Raw genomic sequence first — 19,113 nt, 5'->3', positions numbered from 1 at the left:
ATTCTCCACAGTATGAAAGCTAAGACTACACACCCTAGCTGCAGTTTATTTAATGATGGCGGTTTATTCTGGTAAAACCAGAGCTGAAAGGATTCATGATGTGCAAATATAAGAGCTTACAGCTGCAGCACACTCTTCATAATGCTAATCCTAACAGCCCACTGTGCCTCTGATGTTTACTCCCTCACAATGTTCAATTGTACACTGAGTGAGCACAAGTTGCCTGTTTTGTACTGTACCCTTTTATTGGCATCAAACAGCCAGCGCGCCAATAGAATGTGTGTGTGTGTGTGTGTGTGTGTGTGTGTGTGCGCGCGTGTGCGTGCGTGTTCACAGATTTGAAAACTTAACTTAAGTCCACCTTTACCTTGTCTATGTAGTTTAGTAGTCTGTGTAGTGCTTTTATCACACACACACACATCTTAACAACAACATTAGTCCCACCCATGGCGTTGGTTGACTAATTGATTGCCCCCCGCGGCAGCGTTCATTGTCTCGTCTGTGTTTCAACCGGGAACCGACAGCTTCATGTGATAATCAAGACTTTGTATGAAACCCCACTGCCTCTACAGATTGCTTCACTTTTAGTCTGATTACACCTTTTTAACCTTTAATGAGAACCAGCAGTAGCATCAAGAGTAATTTAAGCAGCTAACTTCAAAGTCAATCAATAGTACTGCAATTAAGCCATCGTGTAACGGAAGCATGAGAACACAATGTTTTACATGTTAGAAGGAAATCCAGCAGGAGCCGTCTAGGCGGATCAATATTGTGATTGCCAAAGGTTCGCAAGGAAGTGCTGAGTCAGCAGAAGCTTTCGTGGGAAATCCTCGGTGGTAGTTCTGGTCTTGTACCTCCAGTGAGTAGCAGCAAAGGAGATAGCGCAACCGTTTCCAGGGGAGTTCAATGAATGTAAATGCAAACTGTTAAATCCACCAAACAGGTTATAATTTTGGCTCTCAGTTTGTCTGTCAACATCCCGTAAATGTATTAATGGATCCCCATAAAACCTGGAGGACAGATCAGCCTTAGAGTGAAAAACTAAAAAAACAATTAATTAGACTCCAGATCTGGGAATCCTGCCATTGGACACTTTTTTTTTTAATCTATAACCTTTCATTCATCGATTACGTAACCAGGGTTGTCAAAGTGATCCAGTAGAGGGTCGCTGTGGCTGCAGGTTTTCATTCCAACCAAGCAAAAACACACCTGACTCGAGTTATGCAATCACCTGAATTGTCTTCACACAGTTGATTTGTTGCATCAGATGTGTTCTTGATTGGTTGGAATGAAAACCTGCAGCCACAGCGGCCCTTTACTGGATCACTTTGACACCCCTGAAACAACATCAACAGCAAATGACTTTGATAATATAATATGATTGAAAACTAGAAGGCCGTTGCAGGGTGCAAACCTGCACCAATGCTGCACAAGTAGTGACCGGAAATAAAAGTCAAAAGGCCAACCTGTCGGATGTGGACCACCATCGAAATCAAATCTGTTCCTCTGTTCCCCAGGGCAACTTCTGTCATTTCCTGTTTTAAGCCACTTCACGGCTTGTCAGCACCAAAAGCTCCAGTGAAATATAAACCTCTGTCATGCTGTCAAAATCTGCGGCTCATCTAACGTAAGGAGCTTTCAGCTGGCTTGTTTCATGGGCTGTGAATACGCCTCATAAAGACGCAGAATGTTGACCGATATCGCTGTCATCACTTACACATCACTCAGCCATCACATAGCTGTGTACACTACTGTGCTAACTTGGCTCCACTCGTTCTCACAAAAAAGGGATGATCATTAGCCGTAAAAGAATAATAGCAGCACATGACAGTGAATAGCAACTAAAGTATGAGCTCTGCTCGGCCCTCACAGCTGCTTTGCTCTTCGCATGAAGCGCACATGTCTGTAGAGCGTGTTACCCCTCTAGTAGTTTTACTCCACAGGCTCTCAGCACATGTTGAGAGAAGCATCCTGGGTTTCTGTAAATGTTTGCAGATGGTTTTCTTCACCATTCTTGAAATTGAAAGAAATCAAATGACTCACTATGTGGGACCAGCATGTATAATGTTATTGCAAGCACACACAGTAAGTGGATCTAGTTTGAGAGTGGGAAGCAGTGCTTAAACATACACCAGGCTTTCTGAGTGACAGCTCTCCCTTGTTGGTTTTCTGCTCCGTTTCAAGATGACACAAGCCTTCCTCTACTGGATTACGTCCAAGCAAATCTGGCATGGACATGCTTTATTCATTTTTTCACTCGTTTTATTTTGATATCACTTTAATGATTTAATGTGTTTTCTAATGTTTTCTTTGGCATGTAGAGATTAGTGGCCACCACCTGTTTATTAATTCTTTAAACAAATTTATAGGGTAAAATGGGTCATGCCAGAGAAAGTGTCGAGTGATATTCCCTTTCATTGAAACCTGAATTCCAGTCTCATGAAGCCGAACTAAGAAACAAAGTTTCGAGGTAGTCTTATGTTTATGTATCAAACCATATGGAGAAACCACAGGGTTTATTTCTGCCCTTAAAGTGAACTATTAGCGGAAAAATCCGGGAGAGCCGCTAACAGCGGGACGTGGCTAGCACTGATGAGCTTGGGGCAGTACAGTGAAGGCATTCAAACGTCTTTTTAAACTACTAATACTGCTCATGATAACACCAAACCTCTGCAGCAGCCTGATAAGAGTCTCTACACAGAAACTCAGGGTTCACCAACAACGCAGTTAGTGAACCCTGAGTTTATTAAAAGAGTGTTTTAAAGACTTACCTACTGGCCCCTGTACCAGCTCCTCTCATAGTAAAGTCCTTTCAAGTCAATTACCAAAGTCAATCCCAAAGGAAGGAGCCCATTGGTGCTTTGTTTTATGCGTAGGGACTCTTCTCATGCACTTTAATGCCTTCGATGTACTGCCCCGAGCGAATCAGTGTTAGCCGCATTCAACTCATAGCGACTCTTCCGGATTTGATGTGTGCAAGTTTGGAAAAAAGACCATGGGATGATTTTACGCTGGATTTACACTTAAGGTTTTCAAGGGTAGCTGCAGGAGTTTGAGATTACCCAGGAGAAGTCCCTGAGTTGGTCGAGGTCATGTTTGGAAGTTCATTCTCAAAGCTCAAAGCCCCCCCACCATTCTTTGGATAAGACAAATATCCTATACTTGATTTTGTCTTATATATGCATCTTCAATTTCCTTGAATTCTTTATAAATAGAGAAAGCAGGGGAATCTATTAAGATGTGTGGGTCAAGTTTTGCTTTGCTGAACTTGTAATGACTGCTTGCGAAATCCTTGACCTTATGTACTGTAGTTGTATCTGGAGTATCTATGATTCCATCCCCTGTATCCTGTACAAATGTGGTTCACAACATACAGAGATTGCTGCATAACTAAGAAACTACACAATGGTCCACACATTTGGCTTTTTCTAATCTCTTCTAAAGCATTGCTGACTTATCGTCTCTGTCTGCCACTGAAAGACGATTAGTTTTGGTAAGCAGTAGAAGCTTGGCGGAATTGAATTACATCCCATCTGCGCTTTTTACATGCTGCTTTTCCTTCGGCCTTTCCTGCTGTTGACGGATCATTGTTCCAGTCTCTTCCTGTTGTGGCTCTGTTTGACAAATATATAGTAACAGGAGGAACGTGGGTGGTGGACTCTGCCTTGAAGATTAGAAAATGACCGATCCAAACTGGCAGGGAAAGTGTAGACGGCTAAAATGTGAATTTAACAGTGAATGACAAGCGACAAACTGCTGCAAAAGAGCAAGCATGGTCATCAAACCCTGGCTTAAATAAGTAAAATAACAAAATCCCGTTTTACTGGTTGAAGTGCCTGAAAATTAGACATGGTTTAGTCACTTTCATATTTTATTCCTCTCACTAAGTCCCATTTGAGGAGGTTGACTTTCAAGGTTGCTGAATTGTTTTTAAGGGAGGCTTCAGCCGGCCCTAATCCCTACTAAAAGGAGAACTGCGGGTTAATTGCATAATAAAGACAGATTGGCACGGAGAAGAGGTAGGAGGTCAGCCAAATGAATGGCAACCATTAATGTACGTTAAGCCAATGAAGCTCTATTAGGCAGTATAACACTTTATGAGTTTCAGTTTCCTTGTAAACAAACAAAAGTTTTGATTATGGTGTATCCTTTAGGTCTAACAAACCTGGTGAGGGAACATCTGCAAAACTGGTTTGTCTTCTTCGCTGCCTTTTGATGGTGCATAACTGCATTATCATTCATCCACCAACTGTCTATCAGTTACCCACGTGCTTGTGCAATGTTGTCCTCATGCACAAACAAAACGGGGACCCACTTATAAAATAATTGCTCCATAGTGCTATCAAGATATTCCTAGAAACCTCATTAAAAGCGCATTAAACGCTTTAGGCAAAGTACCTTTATAAGAGACATGTACCTAACACTAGATCTGTTTTGCATTTCCACTGGTTGTAACCGAATAGTACACTTCATAAGTAGTTGTTTTTAGTTTTTACATTTCCTCCTGCATTTCTCAGAAGTGCGGTGGAAGCCATGATTACATTTCATTTAACTGACGCTTTTGTCAATCAATCAATCAACACTTTATTTGTTAGGGATAGTGCACATTAATGAACAACGATAACAAGATATCACTGTAAAAGTGCCGGATTATAGCAAAGATGCTAATTTGCATCCGTAGTCCCTGCTAAAAAAAAAGCGACTTCCAATAAGTGCATTCAGCAATTAGGGTAAAAACCAGAAGAGCAAGTTATTAAGTAAGTGTGGTACTTTCAAATAAGCCTATCTATGGAGAGCTACATACGTTTTTTTTTTAACAAATCATCTTCTTAGCCAAGGTGCAGTTGAAAGAGATGCGTTTTAGCCTGCGGCGGAAGATGTGTATATTTTCTGCCTTCCGATTGTCGACAGGGAGCTCGTTCCACCATTGAGGAGCCAGAACAGCAAACAGTCGTGACTTAGTCGAGTGGCTCGGTGTTCCTCTCAGTGAGGGAACAGCAAGCTGGTTTGCCGATGCAGAGCGGAGTAGGCGGGCTGGGGTGTACAGTTTAATCATGTCCTGGATGTAAACTGGGCCTAATCCGCTAGTAGCATGATAAGCAAGTGCTAGTGTCTTGAAATGAATGCGAGCAGCTACAGGAAGCCAGTGGACAGTCATATGCTGGGAAATGAGCTGAGAAACATTTTGATTCCTCACTGATCTACCCTTACCTTGCAACATGATCCGGCGATATCATGATCACGCAAGAATCATGACGGTGATGACGACAACAACCACTTGTATAAAACAATAATGGCGGCTCCTAAAGTGATTAGCATGGATGCTTCAGTAGCATCAGCTAAATCAGAACTGGAGAGTTTTTCTTCATAGAGATAAGAGAACGACACCGAAGGCTTTTCTCGATGGAAAAGTCATTTTCTCTCTTCTCCTGATTGACTTCAGACGGCAAGGTTTGTTTTGAATGCGCCTGCCCAGATCCATCCAGCTCTCACTGCCCTCCCTCTTCACCGACGAAGTCTGTACCAATCGCAGATGGCAGCGGCAGTAGTATCGGATCAGTGTGCTAGATACCTCAACGGAGGGCCAACAAAAACATGAAGTGAACTGAACTGAACGGGACTGCTTGGTGGAAACAAGGCTACAGATTAGATAAGATTATAAATATTAAATATCAGAATAACTCCCGGGCCATTCCAATCAATACTCATTTGTACCTTGAGGCCTGGCAACTAGCAACATGACAAAAAAGGTATCATGTATCATGCTTGCTCTTTTGAAACCGATGCCGCCCTTACAAAATTTGATCCTCGATTTGGATCACTTATGTGCATGTCACAACAGAACTGACTGTTGCAACATGACAGTCAGTTATTCTAAGTACTTCTACCTTTCTCACAACCTTTGGCTGAGAGCCAGATGCAGCGCAGCCATTAAACATAGCTTACTGGTGGGGCTGCTAGATTGTCAGTTTCAAGCAGCTTCTGTCATCTGCATTAAAAGGAGCCTACGTGTACTTGAGGAGAAATGTTGCCCGGTGGAAGACTATCACATTTTACAGTAGTTGAGAGGAAATGACATCACATTAGCCCCTTTCACACAGAGATTCAGCAACAGCTCAAGCACACACTGTAAGAGGCGTAGACCCCTTTCTCACACACGTCGGTTCGGAGCTGTTGCGGCTCCGTGACTACCCTTCGCTGCCGACTCAGATGTGCAACAGATCTGTTCCCCCATTCCACTTTTTACCTTTCACACAAGACAATACTGATGATTCACTTGCATTCTTTTGCAATACTGGTGTGATATGACACTCCGTCCTTGGGAAATATTGTGGCGTGTCTTCATCTGAAACAATGAACACAGTCGTCTACTCAACATGTTTTATTGCCAGCTACACCTCTAAGTGTCCACAATCCTATTACAAAGTATATATGAGACAGACGGTCAAGGTTCAAGACACAACGTTGTAAAGAAATAGCATGTCTTAGATGTATGCATACTGCATGCAACAGTACGTACTTTGCAAGTTGTAGTGTCACCTGCATAATCTGAAAATGCCTCTTCTGTTTGCAATTCATTGCATCATTGATGTGTGCAGAGAAACCAGTGTCTCCTATTCCCATGATGGTTACATCCAACAATCATATCATATGTTGTGTTTGTTATGATTTATTCCATGTAAAAGATGTGACTAATGTGTCTTGTGTTTGTCTCCTTTTACCTGCAGATTTGGATACACGTCTGTGTGCATTTACTGCTGTTCATCACGCTTGGGGTACATTCAAGTAAATTTGACGTTAACCCAGTGACAGATGACATCTTTAGACTCTCTGTTTTGGTAAGGACCATACTGTGATTCAAACATTTCAAGCTAAAGCCCCAGTCTTCACTTGAGCATGCAATGATTAACTATCACGCCTTAATTCAGGTCAGAATCCTGGCTGCCACCTCTGTGTTAGAGTTCATATTCTTTCCAGTAGCTTGGTGCCACCTGTGTTATTAGCATGATGTATATGTACAGACATCAAAATGGGAAGGACTTCAAAAACATCTTGTCAACTTAATTTTAAATAGATGAAGAGAGTTGGAAGCAAACTTGCTATGCATGTTAGTCACCGTTGAAAGTGTTTGTCTGCACGTAATTAAGTGACTTTTTGTCCACATGCTACAGGTATACTAACTTTAGGTCATTGTATGTATGCAGCTTTTCAAACTCCAAATTAAAGTGTATGTGATGTTTCTTTTTGCAGAGACAAAATATTCCGAAAGATTACAAAATTCCTGTACGCTACGTTCCAAGAGAAGAGGTAAGATATTGTTGTGAATCACTGGGGTATTATTATTTGCGGTGATAATGACCAAAATCTAACGACCACATTTGTGTGAAATGCAGCGGATTCACACTTTTTCATTGGAAGTAAAAACCTTAGAATGTGCAAATGAGCATATGTCCTAACCATTACTCACACTGACACAAAACTTTGCCCACGCATGCTCCCAGAGAAAGAATTATCATATCCTCAGCTACACCTTCACAGCAAACTTTGGCTGACCTTAAAACCACTGTACAGTGCAAATACAGCGTCATCTGCCAAGTGGTAGTCTTAACCATGAAAGCAATATCTAACTGGGAGGATTAATAAAGACTTTAGAGGATATGCAGTCAATTGACAGCTTTCTTGTTGTTATTACCATACAGTGATTGCTATGACTCATTGTATGCTGCTCTTCTGTTTGTCTTATAGGGCGGGATGTGTTGGGTAAAATTAAACGTCTTCTACTTGGAGAAGAGTTTACAAGATTTATCGGATAAGTTCGGGAACATTTCTTCCAACAGAAATGATATTAGCATATTCATCCAAATGCTCCAAGAACTGCGGCTCAACATGGGGTCTGTGGTAAGTTCGCACTGTGGTTGTACCGTAGACCTGTTGAATATGTACAATAACTGATGATAACCTGTCCATTGTTGCTGCTCAGAATAGGTTTAAAATGACAGGTTTGCTTTGATTTAAATTTTGGAAGCTGAAATCCATAAATTGCCAGCCTTTACAGCGGCATAATGTCTTCATTTATGCTTATGGTACGTTCATGTCGCTTCAGGCACTCATGGCATAGATGTACTCTGGTCATGTGGCATGTTCAATCTTAACCTCCTCTGCCTCTAAGGCATGCACAGTATACAGACTATGGCTTTGTGAGTCTAAGAAGCGAGCATGACTGTCATGGTCGAGGTTCACTGATGTTCGTTTGTTTGACCAGCCGCCCGTAACTTTCATTATTACCTCTACATTGTTTTTGGTTATGGATTTCAGCTTTCAGCCCTCGACTACACCCTTAAAAAAATGAACTGCTCGAACACACGCATGCATCTCTTTGTGTCTGTTGTCTGTGCAGGAGCCGATCATGTATGATTTTGAGTGCCACTACAGGGAAGAGAGGTGGCAGACAGCGCAATACTTTGACATCATCAAAGACTTCCTTATAGCTGCACAGAATAAAGAAGACTCAGATGACTGTGACCCTCCTCCCTGTCCCACAACACCATACACAGCAACAACAGAAGGATATTTAAATGGTGAGTGTTTATTATTATGCTTGCTAGTTATCGATCTGTCTAGCTGTCTCTGTCTCTGTCTCTTATACTCTGCAAAACCACACTGTTAGTGTTGCCAATGATCCCTGTGTTTATCCAGACATGTTTAGACGGCAAATGACTTTGTCGGTGAGCTGCCATGTGAAAATGTGGTGAAAGTGCAAACTCCCAGGTGCAAAGCTTTGAATGAACTGTCACTGCTTTGCTGACTTATGTGGCTTTTTGTTTGGGGCTTGGAGTGAGTGATTGAGTGCCTTTTAATCTCCGTGCTTTTGTTTGCTGCGCTTTCACGACTGATCTAAAATGTGAGCTTGTTTGTCTGCTGAATGAAGCGTTTCAAATACGTTGTTAGATGCAGGCAATCAGGAGATACTGGTGAGTATTTGGCTTTAGCGAGGTTTAACCTGTCCAGCGCATTCACGGCCCGCTGCATTCACTTACACTAGGACAGGGGTGGGCAATTACAGTCCTGGAGGGCCGCTATCCTGCATGTTTTAGGTTTCTCTCTGCTCTAACACACCTGATTCTAATGATTTGCTCGTTATCAAGCAGCTGATGCTCGTCACAGGTTGATCAGTGTTATACTCAGGTGTGTTAGGGTAGGGACAAACCTAAAATATGCAGGACAGTGGCGCTCCAGGACTGGAATAGCCCACCCCTGCACTAGGACATCAGCTCTCCAATTTTTTTATATAGCCATTTTTCCATTAGACCCTTAATTGGGGTGGATATGACACTAAAAAACACTTTTATTATTTCCTCCAGAGGGGCAGAGCAAATGGGCTGTTGCTGGGGAAACTATAGTCCAGCCTTGTGCCCGTCCCTGGTAAATCTTTAAAATCAGTCAATTCAAATAATCACCTAAAACAAGCCATTTTTGTTAATAAGACCTTATATTGGTGCGGAAACATTCAGTCGTTTAGTTTGAGAAGAGAAAATGTATCAACAGTTTTGACACTTGATTGGCTGATTAAGGGTTTATCAAGAAAAAGCACCAAAATCGGAGGATTTGCTGCTTCTTTTAGTTTGAAATCAAAGTTAAAACAGTCTTTGGCTATTAGTAACATAAAGCAAGCAACTGGCGAATTTTAAGAATACTAGATAATATATTATTATATAATATTAGATTCAGCCCTACTTACAATAGACGGATGGATTTTGGTGCAGAGCTGTTGGAGACTCCAGCCTGGGAGAGCATGTTTGCTGCTGGTGACACTATTAACTCCATGGCCTGTTTCGAAGTTAGCTGCAGAATATTTCCAGTGCCTTTATATGTTAATTGATGGCTTTACTCCATGTATTGCAACACTTTAAATACATTTTCCAGTTTGCCAAATCCTTTGTGAGTTATAGATGCCCGGCCCTTTGCACATGTGATCACCATGATTGGTTAAAATCCTCACCAACTCAAGTCTGGAAAGCTGATTACATGATTCTTATTTAACAGTGGGTTTGGCTATAATGTCTGTGACTCAGTGAGTATCACTTTAGCTCAAATGAAGCTAAACCATGATCCTATCAGGAGAAAGATAAGCTCACCTGAATGGCTGCCAACAAGACATTAGACACAAGACACCTTATTTATCCTTAACATGGTGTCGCATTAATATCAGCATCCCATTTTCAGTGGAGACCAAGAGGGCTGAGTATTTCAGAGATTTCAAAGGGTCATAAAAACTCATTTTCCCACTTCCTTCTTGTCGTGTCTAGCCATGCAGACAGGAATGCATCAGTTACCTCGCTTTCAACAAGTTCTTATCCACTTGTTTCTTTGGAAAACACAGTTCCAGTGAAATGTTTTAGATCAATGCCGTGTTTATTCAAAGTAACCGGAGCACGGTAGATGTGGAAATCTCCAAATACAAAATCCATGCCAATGATAACTAAGAAAATGTGTCTGACTCACGGTATGTCACCCTCCCGGTTCACAGATTCAAACCAGCGACATTCCAGTCACGAGTTCTGCCCCGTAACCCCCTCTCCTCCTGCCCTCTTTGGGCTATTGTGAACAGGTCCTATTTAGGACAGATCTCTAGTGGCTGTTTCGAGAAGCTTTTAATCCACGAACCATTATTTCTTCACAAGAACTTTGCAAGATAAAAAACTCCAAACGGTCTCAGCGGTTAGAAAGCCCATTGAGGCCCGGCTGAGTCACAGGACTGAGGGAAGTGTCCCTAGGTAGCACAGGTGAAAAGGAAGAAAAAGGCCGAAACCCGATTGTGTACGTGTTGATTACAGAGCAATCTTCCAATCTTCCCAAGAGTGGTCGGATTAGAGTGTGTGTGGGTGTGTGTGTGTGTATATGTGTGTGTGTGTGCGAAAAAGGGCAGCGTTGAGTTGGCTTTTTAGCACCTGACAATGAAATGTTTTCATCAGACGGCACTCACACTCTACCTTTTCCCCTTTTTTCATCCCTCTCCTTTTCTGATCTCCTCCTGTAATCCCAAACTCACCAACTGGTCTCTTCTTCTTCTTTCTCCCCCCAGAATCGTCACCATCCAGCAGTAAAAGCTCAGCGTGTGAAACAGGCTGCAAACCACGTAAGTTTGCATTTCTCAGATTTCTGCGAAAATGGAGGGAGAAAAGTGCCGCCTTTGACTGGCTACAGTATTTGCCACATTCAGCCAATGTGCCTGCAGCTGCTGTCACTTGATTAATGACTCTCTGCGGGGCAAATTCCTCATCACATCAGTTGTCTCATGTCTTATCTTGTCTGCCTTTTGCTCTACCTGCCTTGTTGAGACCCTTGCAATGCGCCAAATTTCCGTCCATCCGTCCTATTCTCTTGATCACAAAAGCTCAGGAATGACTCAGGGACATTTTTTTAATAGTTGGCTCAAACGTCATCGGGGTCAAGGTCACCCTGACTGACGTGAACGTGGGATATTTTAGCAACGCCTGGAGGGAAATTCTTCAAATTTGACACAAACGTCCACATGGACCAAAGTGAACGGATTAGATTTTGGTGGTCATTGTAACCTAACAAAACATCTTTTCGGTCACAACTTAAGAATGACCACGCTGATAATGACAACATTTAGTTGAGGTGATTCGGGATCATCTAGTAAGGATGAACCCTGGGCGCCTCCCTAGATTGGTGTTCCAGGCACGTCCAGCTGGGAGGAGGCCTAGGTGAAGACCCAGGACCAGGTGGAGAGATTAGATCTCCACACTGGCCTGGGAACGCCTCAGGATCCCCCAGTTAGAGCTGGTTAATGTGGCCCGGGAAAGGGAAGTTTGGGGTCCCCTGCTAAAGCTGCTGCCCCTGCGATCCGACCCCAGATAAGAGGCTGAAGATGAAGATGAGATGAGATGAGATGAGATGAGATGAGATGAGATGAGATGAGATGAGATGAGATGAGATGAGATGAGATGAGATGAGAGTGTAATACTATAAAAAGAAACAATGACATTTTGTATCTCAAAGGTCAATTTCACTGTGACGTTATAATGTTTATAAAAACATGGAACAGAACAAAGCTCTGGCTCTGTCAACCCTCTTCATGTCATCTCCCTGGATCCAAGCTCATTAGTTTTGCTGATTTTGAGCTTTAACTAAGCGTCTTCACCACACGTATAGTCGGAGCAGATTGCTGAACTGGTTGGATTTGAATGCTCTTTTGACTCAAACAGTGACTCAGCTCAGCACGTTGTCTCGTGAAAGGAAAAAAAAAAACTAATGAAAGATATCATTCATCATAGCTTTTGTGGCTGTCTAGTGTCAGTGTATTTGTCAGCATGGATGGATTACAAGAACATGGTAATTTGACACAGCATGAAGGCAGTGAGCCGCTCGACGATACAAAGACTCTCAAGCCACGGCTCTGTCCCCTCTCGTTCATACCAAAGAGCCGTTCAAAAGAGCTGGATTATTCGGAAATGGGACAAAACTACTTCTAAGTCTCCCACCCCCCACCGGAAATGTGTTCCCCCTCCTTATTCCGTCTCTTAGAGCAGGGATGTCAAAGTCAAATACATCAGAGGGCCAAAAAAACTAATCTGCTACAAGCCGAGGGCCGGACTGGTTCAATGTTTATTAAAACATATTAAAATGATGCATATAACCTGTTGAACCAAGACCTAACACAGTGTGCCGTATTTTATTTAATAATTAAATGAATAATCCAATATTTTTGTACGGCTCTGTCAGTAATTGGGCTGAAAGTTGACATCTGCACTGAATGCTGACGAAAAAATGAAGCCGAGGCGGCCCACTTGCGGCGCTGCAGTGAGTTTGTGGGCTACTGTTGCATTGTGGGTAATGTAGTTTTGGTGCGTGAAAAACACCAGCAGGCGGCTGGGGCGTGCGGGCCGGTTCTAATACCAATCAAACGTCATCCCGGGGGCCAAGATAATTCAATTCCGGGCCGGATCTACTGATGGTTTTCTTTGCTCTAGTTGAATGTTGAAACTGTTTTGGGAGCAAGTCCTGGTCCAACATGAGTTGTTTATACAGCATATACATGGGATTTGGAAAAGCATCAATGATTATTAAAATGTAGACATTAAAAAATGGTAGTTGAGCAATGAAAGCAACATTTTTTGGGTCGAACCCATTAATTTCAAAGAGTAACAAACCCACATACAGTATTTCCAAGCTCTTGAGTTGTGATCTGTTACTGAAAATGTCAAAGAGTATAAAGTAGGAAACTGATGATCTGTTTCTTTCCTTTCTTCTGTCCCAGATCATGACCAGAGCGCCGTGACTAAGGTGATGAAGCGAAGCCTTCTCTCCTTACTCTTCATTCCACTCCTAGCCCTCGTATTCCTGCTCGTGTGGAAGGTGAGCCGACCTTTGACCCCCGTCACACTAAACTTCCCGTTTTCCTCAAGCGCGACGGAGATATTTAAGATGCTTTGTTCCATGAAACTTACAACAGCCAGGGGCCTCCTTTCAACTTTCTGCAATGGCCGTGCAAACATTGTAGATTGTTTATTAGCTCGGGTTGACGAGGTCAGGTCTGGGGGTCGAAAACGGAGAACTCTGCTTTTAAAAAAAGGATCTCCCGCTGCTTCGTCACAGGTTCGATCACGGAGGAACGAGGAGGATCTTCAACAGAACCCTGGAGAAGATGGACTTTTCACAGAAACAGAAGCGACCGCACCTCCACTAGATGCTGAAATCTCAGAAAAGTGAGCTGTTGTTTTTCAATTTGACGTGCATTCACACACAGTACAACATTTTAACAGGAAACTAAACATCACCCTGTGAAATAACTTGTTGCTTGGTACCATATGGCTCCAGACAGCGGGAGAGGCTCTGCTTTTATCCAGTGGTCCTCTAGAGGGGTTTAGATGAATACGTGTTGTTTTTTCACATATTTGAAGTGGTTTTATGACACGGGTGCTTGATAAGATGAAGTATATGCTTTGGCTGTTCAGCTAGTAATAATACTACCTGCTGGAATTGAACTGAACTCCCCATTCCGTTCATTTTGTCCTCGCCAGCATGACCCTGACTTTTATTTACACAAATTCGCAAGCAAAACTATGAAGCCTAGAAAAATGATACGCTCTTGACAGCTTCTGACCCTGGAGGATGAAACCGGGGCAACACGTCTTTGCTGATTAATCATTAAGCTGTGTAAGAACATGAATATTTTCCTAATACTTTTCTTTCTTTCCAATCGCAGAGACAAGTTGAACGGCATTGAAATAGTGTAGAGCCTCTGCCCTCCGATGTCCTTTGGTGTAATCGGTGAGATTTTTCACAGCAAGTTTAATTAGAGCCTGAAAACAAACAAAAAAATAATGTTTTTACAGTTTTTACAGTAAGTAAATCTTGTTTGTGCCCCTGACACTGAGCTCTAAGACGCCTCTCCTCTCCTCTCTCTCTCTCGTTCTCACAGGACTCTACTCTTTTCTCCTGTCGATATCCAAAGGTGATGGAAAACAAACATGAAGCTGAATTCCATAGTGAGATCTCAAAGGTAAAAGGTCGGCGAAAAAGGTTTTTGACTGCTCTCCAGGTTGGTAATGGCAGATTCACACGATTGCCACGAACAAGCTTCTTCTGGATAAACCACGCCTCCTACTGTATGGATAAGCTTGCCTTTCTTGTAAGACTGCATTAACCCCATGCTTAAGAAAAAGACAGTGAGATTTTATCAGAGAGAAACGTCCGTACCCCTCCACCACACCCCCCATTCCACCAAACTGGATTCTCTGGCTTTCACGACTCGTCCATCAGAACCTGCTGCATCATGAACTCTTTGGGGAAGCCTTCCCTTCCCTCAGCACGTTGCTTCAGGCTGCCTGTGTCTTTAGGCCCACCAGTTCATCTTCAAACAGCAAAGCAGAGAGTGACTGACAATGGTTATCTCTTGAGCGAACTGAGGCATGAATTACTACCTCCAGTGACATCTTCAACAACTCTACAGTTTCCTCTCAGTCCGGGGGTTTCCTAACGAATTTAATGTTAAACTGTGTAGTTCCAAGGTGTAGTCACATTGTCTGGTTTAGACATGTACCCATGGGGGTGTATGATGTATTTATTTATTGGCGGCGGCACTGAGCTGCTGCTGTTTATACAACTGAAATGTTTTCATTTAAGAGCACCTTTACTAAAGGGTCACATTTAAAGAACAATCTATATACTAACACATCATAAACCCAAAACACACATTCCTGTACAAGTTACATTTCCTCATATGTTGTTGTTGTTGTTGTTGTTGTTGTCGGTGTATATGACTCGGGTGATTTTAGGTTGTGTGAATGGATTACATGGAGAACAAAAAAACATATATATATGAAATATGCTGCTTTGACTTAATTACATTTAGACTATTCAAAATCTGCAATGACATTCTGCCAACAAGTATCAGAGATGACTTCTATGGTTTCACGGTTACTTTGAAACAAGGTGAATTCAGAACGTAGTTAGACACAATAGACAACAATGGGCCTCTGTTGATAAATGTTAGCTCTATAATGCCTTTATATTTTTATTATGCTTGCAAAGCAAAAACTGTTACAGTGGGGGGAGATTTTTTGAAGACAGTTCCTCCGTGAAAGGAACATAAACTAAACCGTTCAAATTTGTTAAAGCAAGGAACGATTTGTAAAAGGAGAAGCAAATAATTACGAATGAATATACAAATTCCATATAAAATATTTCAAATCAATTCTTTACTGCTCACGCAACGACCGAATAAGCTCAGAAATCACACCCATTAGCTTCGACGGCTCTCTCGCACCGTTTAATCTGTTCTTACTGACTTTGCCTTTGTCCAGTGTCAGTGTTGTGCGTGCGTAGTACAATCCATTATAGACAATCCGACAAAGCTAGTGCATCCATCGAGATTTAAATGCTAATACAATTCTGAAGGATGATACCACTGTTAAACGTGCAGTCAGCGACATTTTTTGATCATATTGACTGAAATTGACACTATGCTCCGATAGAACAACATAAATTATCCTGTTTTAGAAAAAAAATGCGCCTCTACGTGCACCTAGACCCTGTTGTTTCATGCAAACGTGTGCATGTTACAATACCACAGATGCACGCCTCAAGCTAGACATACACTAAACTACGTTAGCCATTACTATCTATGAGTAAGTTAGCCAGCCTACCTCCGTACTCCACGATGTTTATTGATGAAAGAAGACACGGGCGCGTTCACAGGAATCTGCACGCGCACAGACGAGCACTGAATGGGAGGGAGCGGAGGAGCTCAGTGGTAGTGGGGGAGGGGCGTGAGAGTTGTAAACATTCGAAATTTGAGTCAACTCGATCAGCCAGACTTGCCGACTGCAGCTCTAATGAACTTTACAGACACGCACCTTACTTACTTTCAGGATCCACAAAGCTCACCACATGGGAATGCCATGCAGACCTAAATATCATTTTTGCCTTAAAGTTGCGGCATAATACACTGTAAAAGGAAGTGCAAAGGATGGGCGGGAAATCATTTGCTAGTAGTCGAAGTGCAAAGGAAAGGCAGGAAATCATTTACTAGTAGTCAAATCCAAACGGTTGGTGTGAGGTTGTTCAATCTATGCACATCTAGCTATAGCAATTACAGAAGGCTTCAGGCTCATTCTGATAGTAAATCAATGTGCCCCTCCCTACCTCCTTTCCTTCATGTAATCTCAGATCTGATGAGTTATTTCGCTGGAGGTGCTCCCTGTGATAATAGATCTTCTCAGAGGCTTGAAGAGAAAGGCGACGTTTTTAAAAACAGGTTGAGTCCCACAAAGCCTTTGCCCATCGCAAAGTTAAGTAGGTTCATAGTGGATTATAGGTATTAGGACGATTACGGACATTATTCATACAACCAGTAAATAAGTAGGAGTGAACAGGATACACTAGCTGTGACCTCTCCCCATCAGGCTGCCCTCCTACGGATAGCTAACAATGACAAAGTATCAGGACACAAACATCTGTTTCTATATCTAGTTTGAGTATTTCTATCATGTTTGTGGTCTTACGTTGTACCATGTCCATTCTTGCTTCTGTGCCTTGTTTGATTAGTGTGATTGCTTCTGTGTGAAAATGTCAAAAGCCTGTCTATGTTTTTCTGTGGTAGCACAAAGCGGCGAGATCAGAACACAGCAGATTAGAATAATCTCACCACGATAACCCAACATTTATGATCACCAATCTCTCTCTTCCTCTCTAAATGAACCCATGACTTTTTAGTTGGCTTGACTTGTGCCCAGGTATGAGTCCGTAAACAGTTTTCTGTAAAAATGCAGTGGCTGTGAGATTTCTGTCCACACGTTGCATTTTAGCTTTTGTAACCTTTAGGAAACCGTTCAGCCGGCAACTCTGCTTGTTTCATGTGTATTTGGGATTATATGTTGGGACTTTTTCTTACGGGAGGAGTATGTTGTGCAAAATCTGTGTTAAAAAAAAAAAAAAAAAGTATGCCACATTGGTGTTCATATAGTTCAGAGGACCAGTACCTTTCAGCATCAATTGCTGGAATCCGTTGGTGTGGTAAAGTATTGGTTATGTTGAACTGCAAGATAATGTTATTCATTCAAAAATGCATTTTTGAGGAACACTCTATTAGCAACCTATTACCTGTGCCATACTCTGCATGGCAGTTTAGACCATGGTAAATGGACTTTCTAGTCTTCTGACTACTCAAGGCGCTTTGACAGTGTTTGTCACATTCACCCATTCACACCGACGGCAGTGGACATCTACATACCATCTAATCTAATCTAACCATTCACACCACATTTACACACCCATGTGCATCACGGGGAGCAATTCGGGGTTCAGTGTCTTGCCCAAGGACAATTTCGACATGTGGACCGGGGGAGGTGGGGACGACCCACTCTCCACAGTCGCCCCAACATAAGATAAGAAAGCCTTTATTGTCATTGCACAAGGTACAGTACAACAAGGTACAGTACAACAAAATTAATGTCTGTGAAAGTAAGACACATTGGTGTTCATGTAGTTCAAATCAACAGTGCTTTTAACAGGAATATCTAAAATTAGTGGTGTGGTAAAGTCCTGTTATATAAGAGCATGTAGCCAAAAGTGTCTATGAAAAAAATGCATTTTTGAACAATATTGGAGCATATTATCTATAGCAGTCTAGACCTGAGACTTTGACTTCTCCACATGAAGACATGAATTACGTGCAGTCCCCAGTATTTTTGACCGATACACAAGCTAGTCTAGCCACAACCAAACTAACAAACAAGGTATACTCAAAAGTCGCTTTTTATACATAGTCTATGAATATTATGAGCTGCAACAGGTCAAAGCTGTGAACAAAAGAATATAACATGGTCTCCCATTTTCCTGTCTATGCGAGAGCCACAAACAGTCTGCGTAACCGATGCATGGAGGCGAGAAAGCGAGCAAACTTTATGCATCAGTCGAGAGAAAGACTGCCCTTAAATACTGTTCCTATGTGGGCTGTTGTGTGGTCTGAGAGTGAGCAGAGCTGCATCCTGAACAGTGCTTTCGGGCTCGAGTGACACAATCCATCCCACTTCAGTGGGTGAGCGAAATGGCTCTAGGCAGGAAATGAAACTGGGTGCCAAAAAGCAAATGTAATTATTGCCCAGTTGGTATTCTGGGTGAAAACTCTACTGTTTTCTGTATTTTTGTATAAATGTAAAGAAACATATATGAGATATGAATAAAGTATACGACACATATCCAACTGTTATTCATTGGTTTGTTTGTTGTTTGTTGGGAGTTTGATCGATCTTCTGTGGGTTGTTTTTTTTTTAAGTGGGTCTTTCAGCAGGGAGAAAACAGATAGCTTACATCAGCTAATAGCTTAGCTGCATACGTGTACTTTGAGGTACTATAATTACCCACCCGGGCGATACGGTGGGGTGGTGGTTAGCACCTTCGCCTCACAGCGAGAGGGTTTCCGGTTCCAATCCTGGCTGGAGCCCTTCTGTGTGTGTTAGCATGTTCTCCCCGTGTCTGCATGAAGTTTCTCCAGGTTCTCCGGTTTCCTCCCACAGACCAAAGACGTGCACGTGTTAGGTTCATTGATGACTGTTAAAATCGCCCGTAGATGTGAATGGTCTTCTG

General features: G+C 42.3%; 1 protein-coding gene across 1 annotated transcript in view; it reads left to right on the top strand.

The window, feature by feature from the left end:
• Window positions 1-18,716, top strand: part of kitlga (kit ligand a) — a 30,083-nt gene extending 11,367 nt beyond the window's left edge. Inside the window, exons 2-10 of the mRNA XM_083916341.1 lie at window positions 6,729-6,839; window positions 7,252-7,308; window positions 7,747-7,899; window positions 8,399-8,579; window positions 11,084-11,137; window positions 13,283-13,380; window positions 13,621-13,730; window positions 14,231-14,295; window positions 14,447-18,716. Coding sequence (XP_083772467.1) covers window positions 6,729-6,839; window positions 7,252-7,308; window positions 7,747-7,899; window positions 8,399-8,579; window positions 11,084-11,137; window positions 13,283-13,380; window positions 13,621-13,730; window positions 14,231-14,261 — 795 coding nt within the window. The 3' untranslated portion in view covers window positions 14,262-14,295; window positions 14,447-18,716. The remainder of the gene's footprint in view (window positions 1-6,728; window positions 6,840-7,251; window positions 7,309-7,746; window positions 7,900-8,398; window positions 8,580-11,083; window positions 11,138-13,282; window positions 13,381-13,620; window positions 13,731-14,230; window positions 14,296-14,446) is intronic.
• The last annotated feature ends 397 nt before the right edge of the window (window positions 18,717-19,113 follow it).

This window comes from Echiichthys vipera (genome assembly GCF_963691815.1).
Source record: "Echiichthys vipera genome assembly, chromosome: 7".
In the NCBI taxonomy this organism is placed as follows: domain Eukaryota; kingdom Metazoa; phylum Chordata; class Actinopteri; order Perciformes; family Trachinidae; genus Echiichthys; species Echiichthys vipera.
The sequence above is the reverse complement of the archived record's forward strand: the minus strand, read 5'-3'. Positions and strand labels throughout refer to the sequence as shown.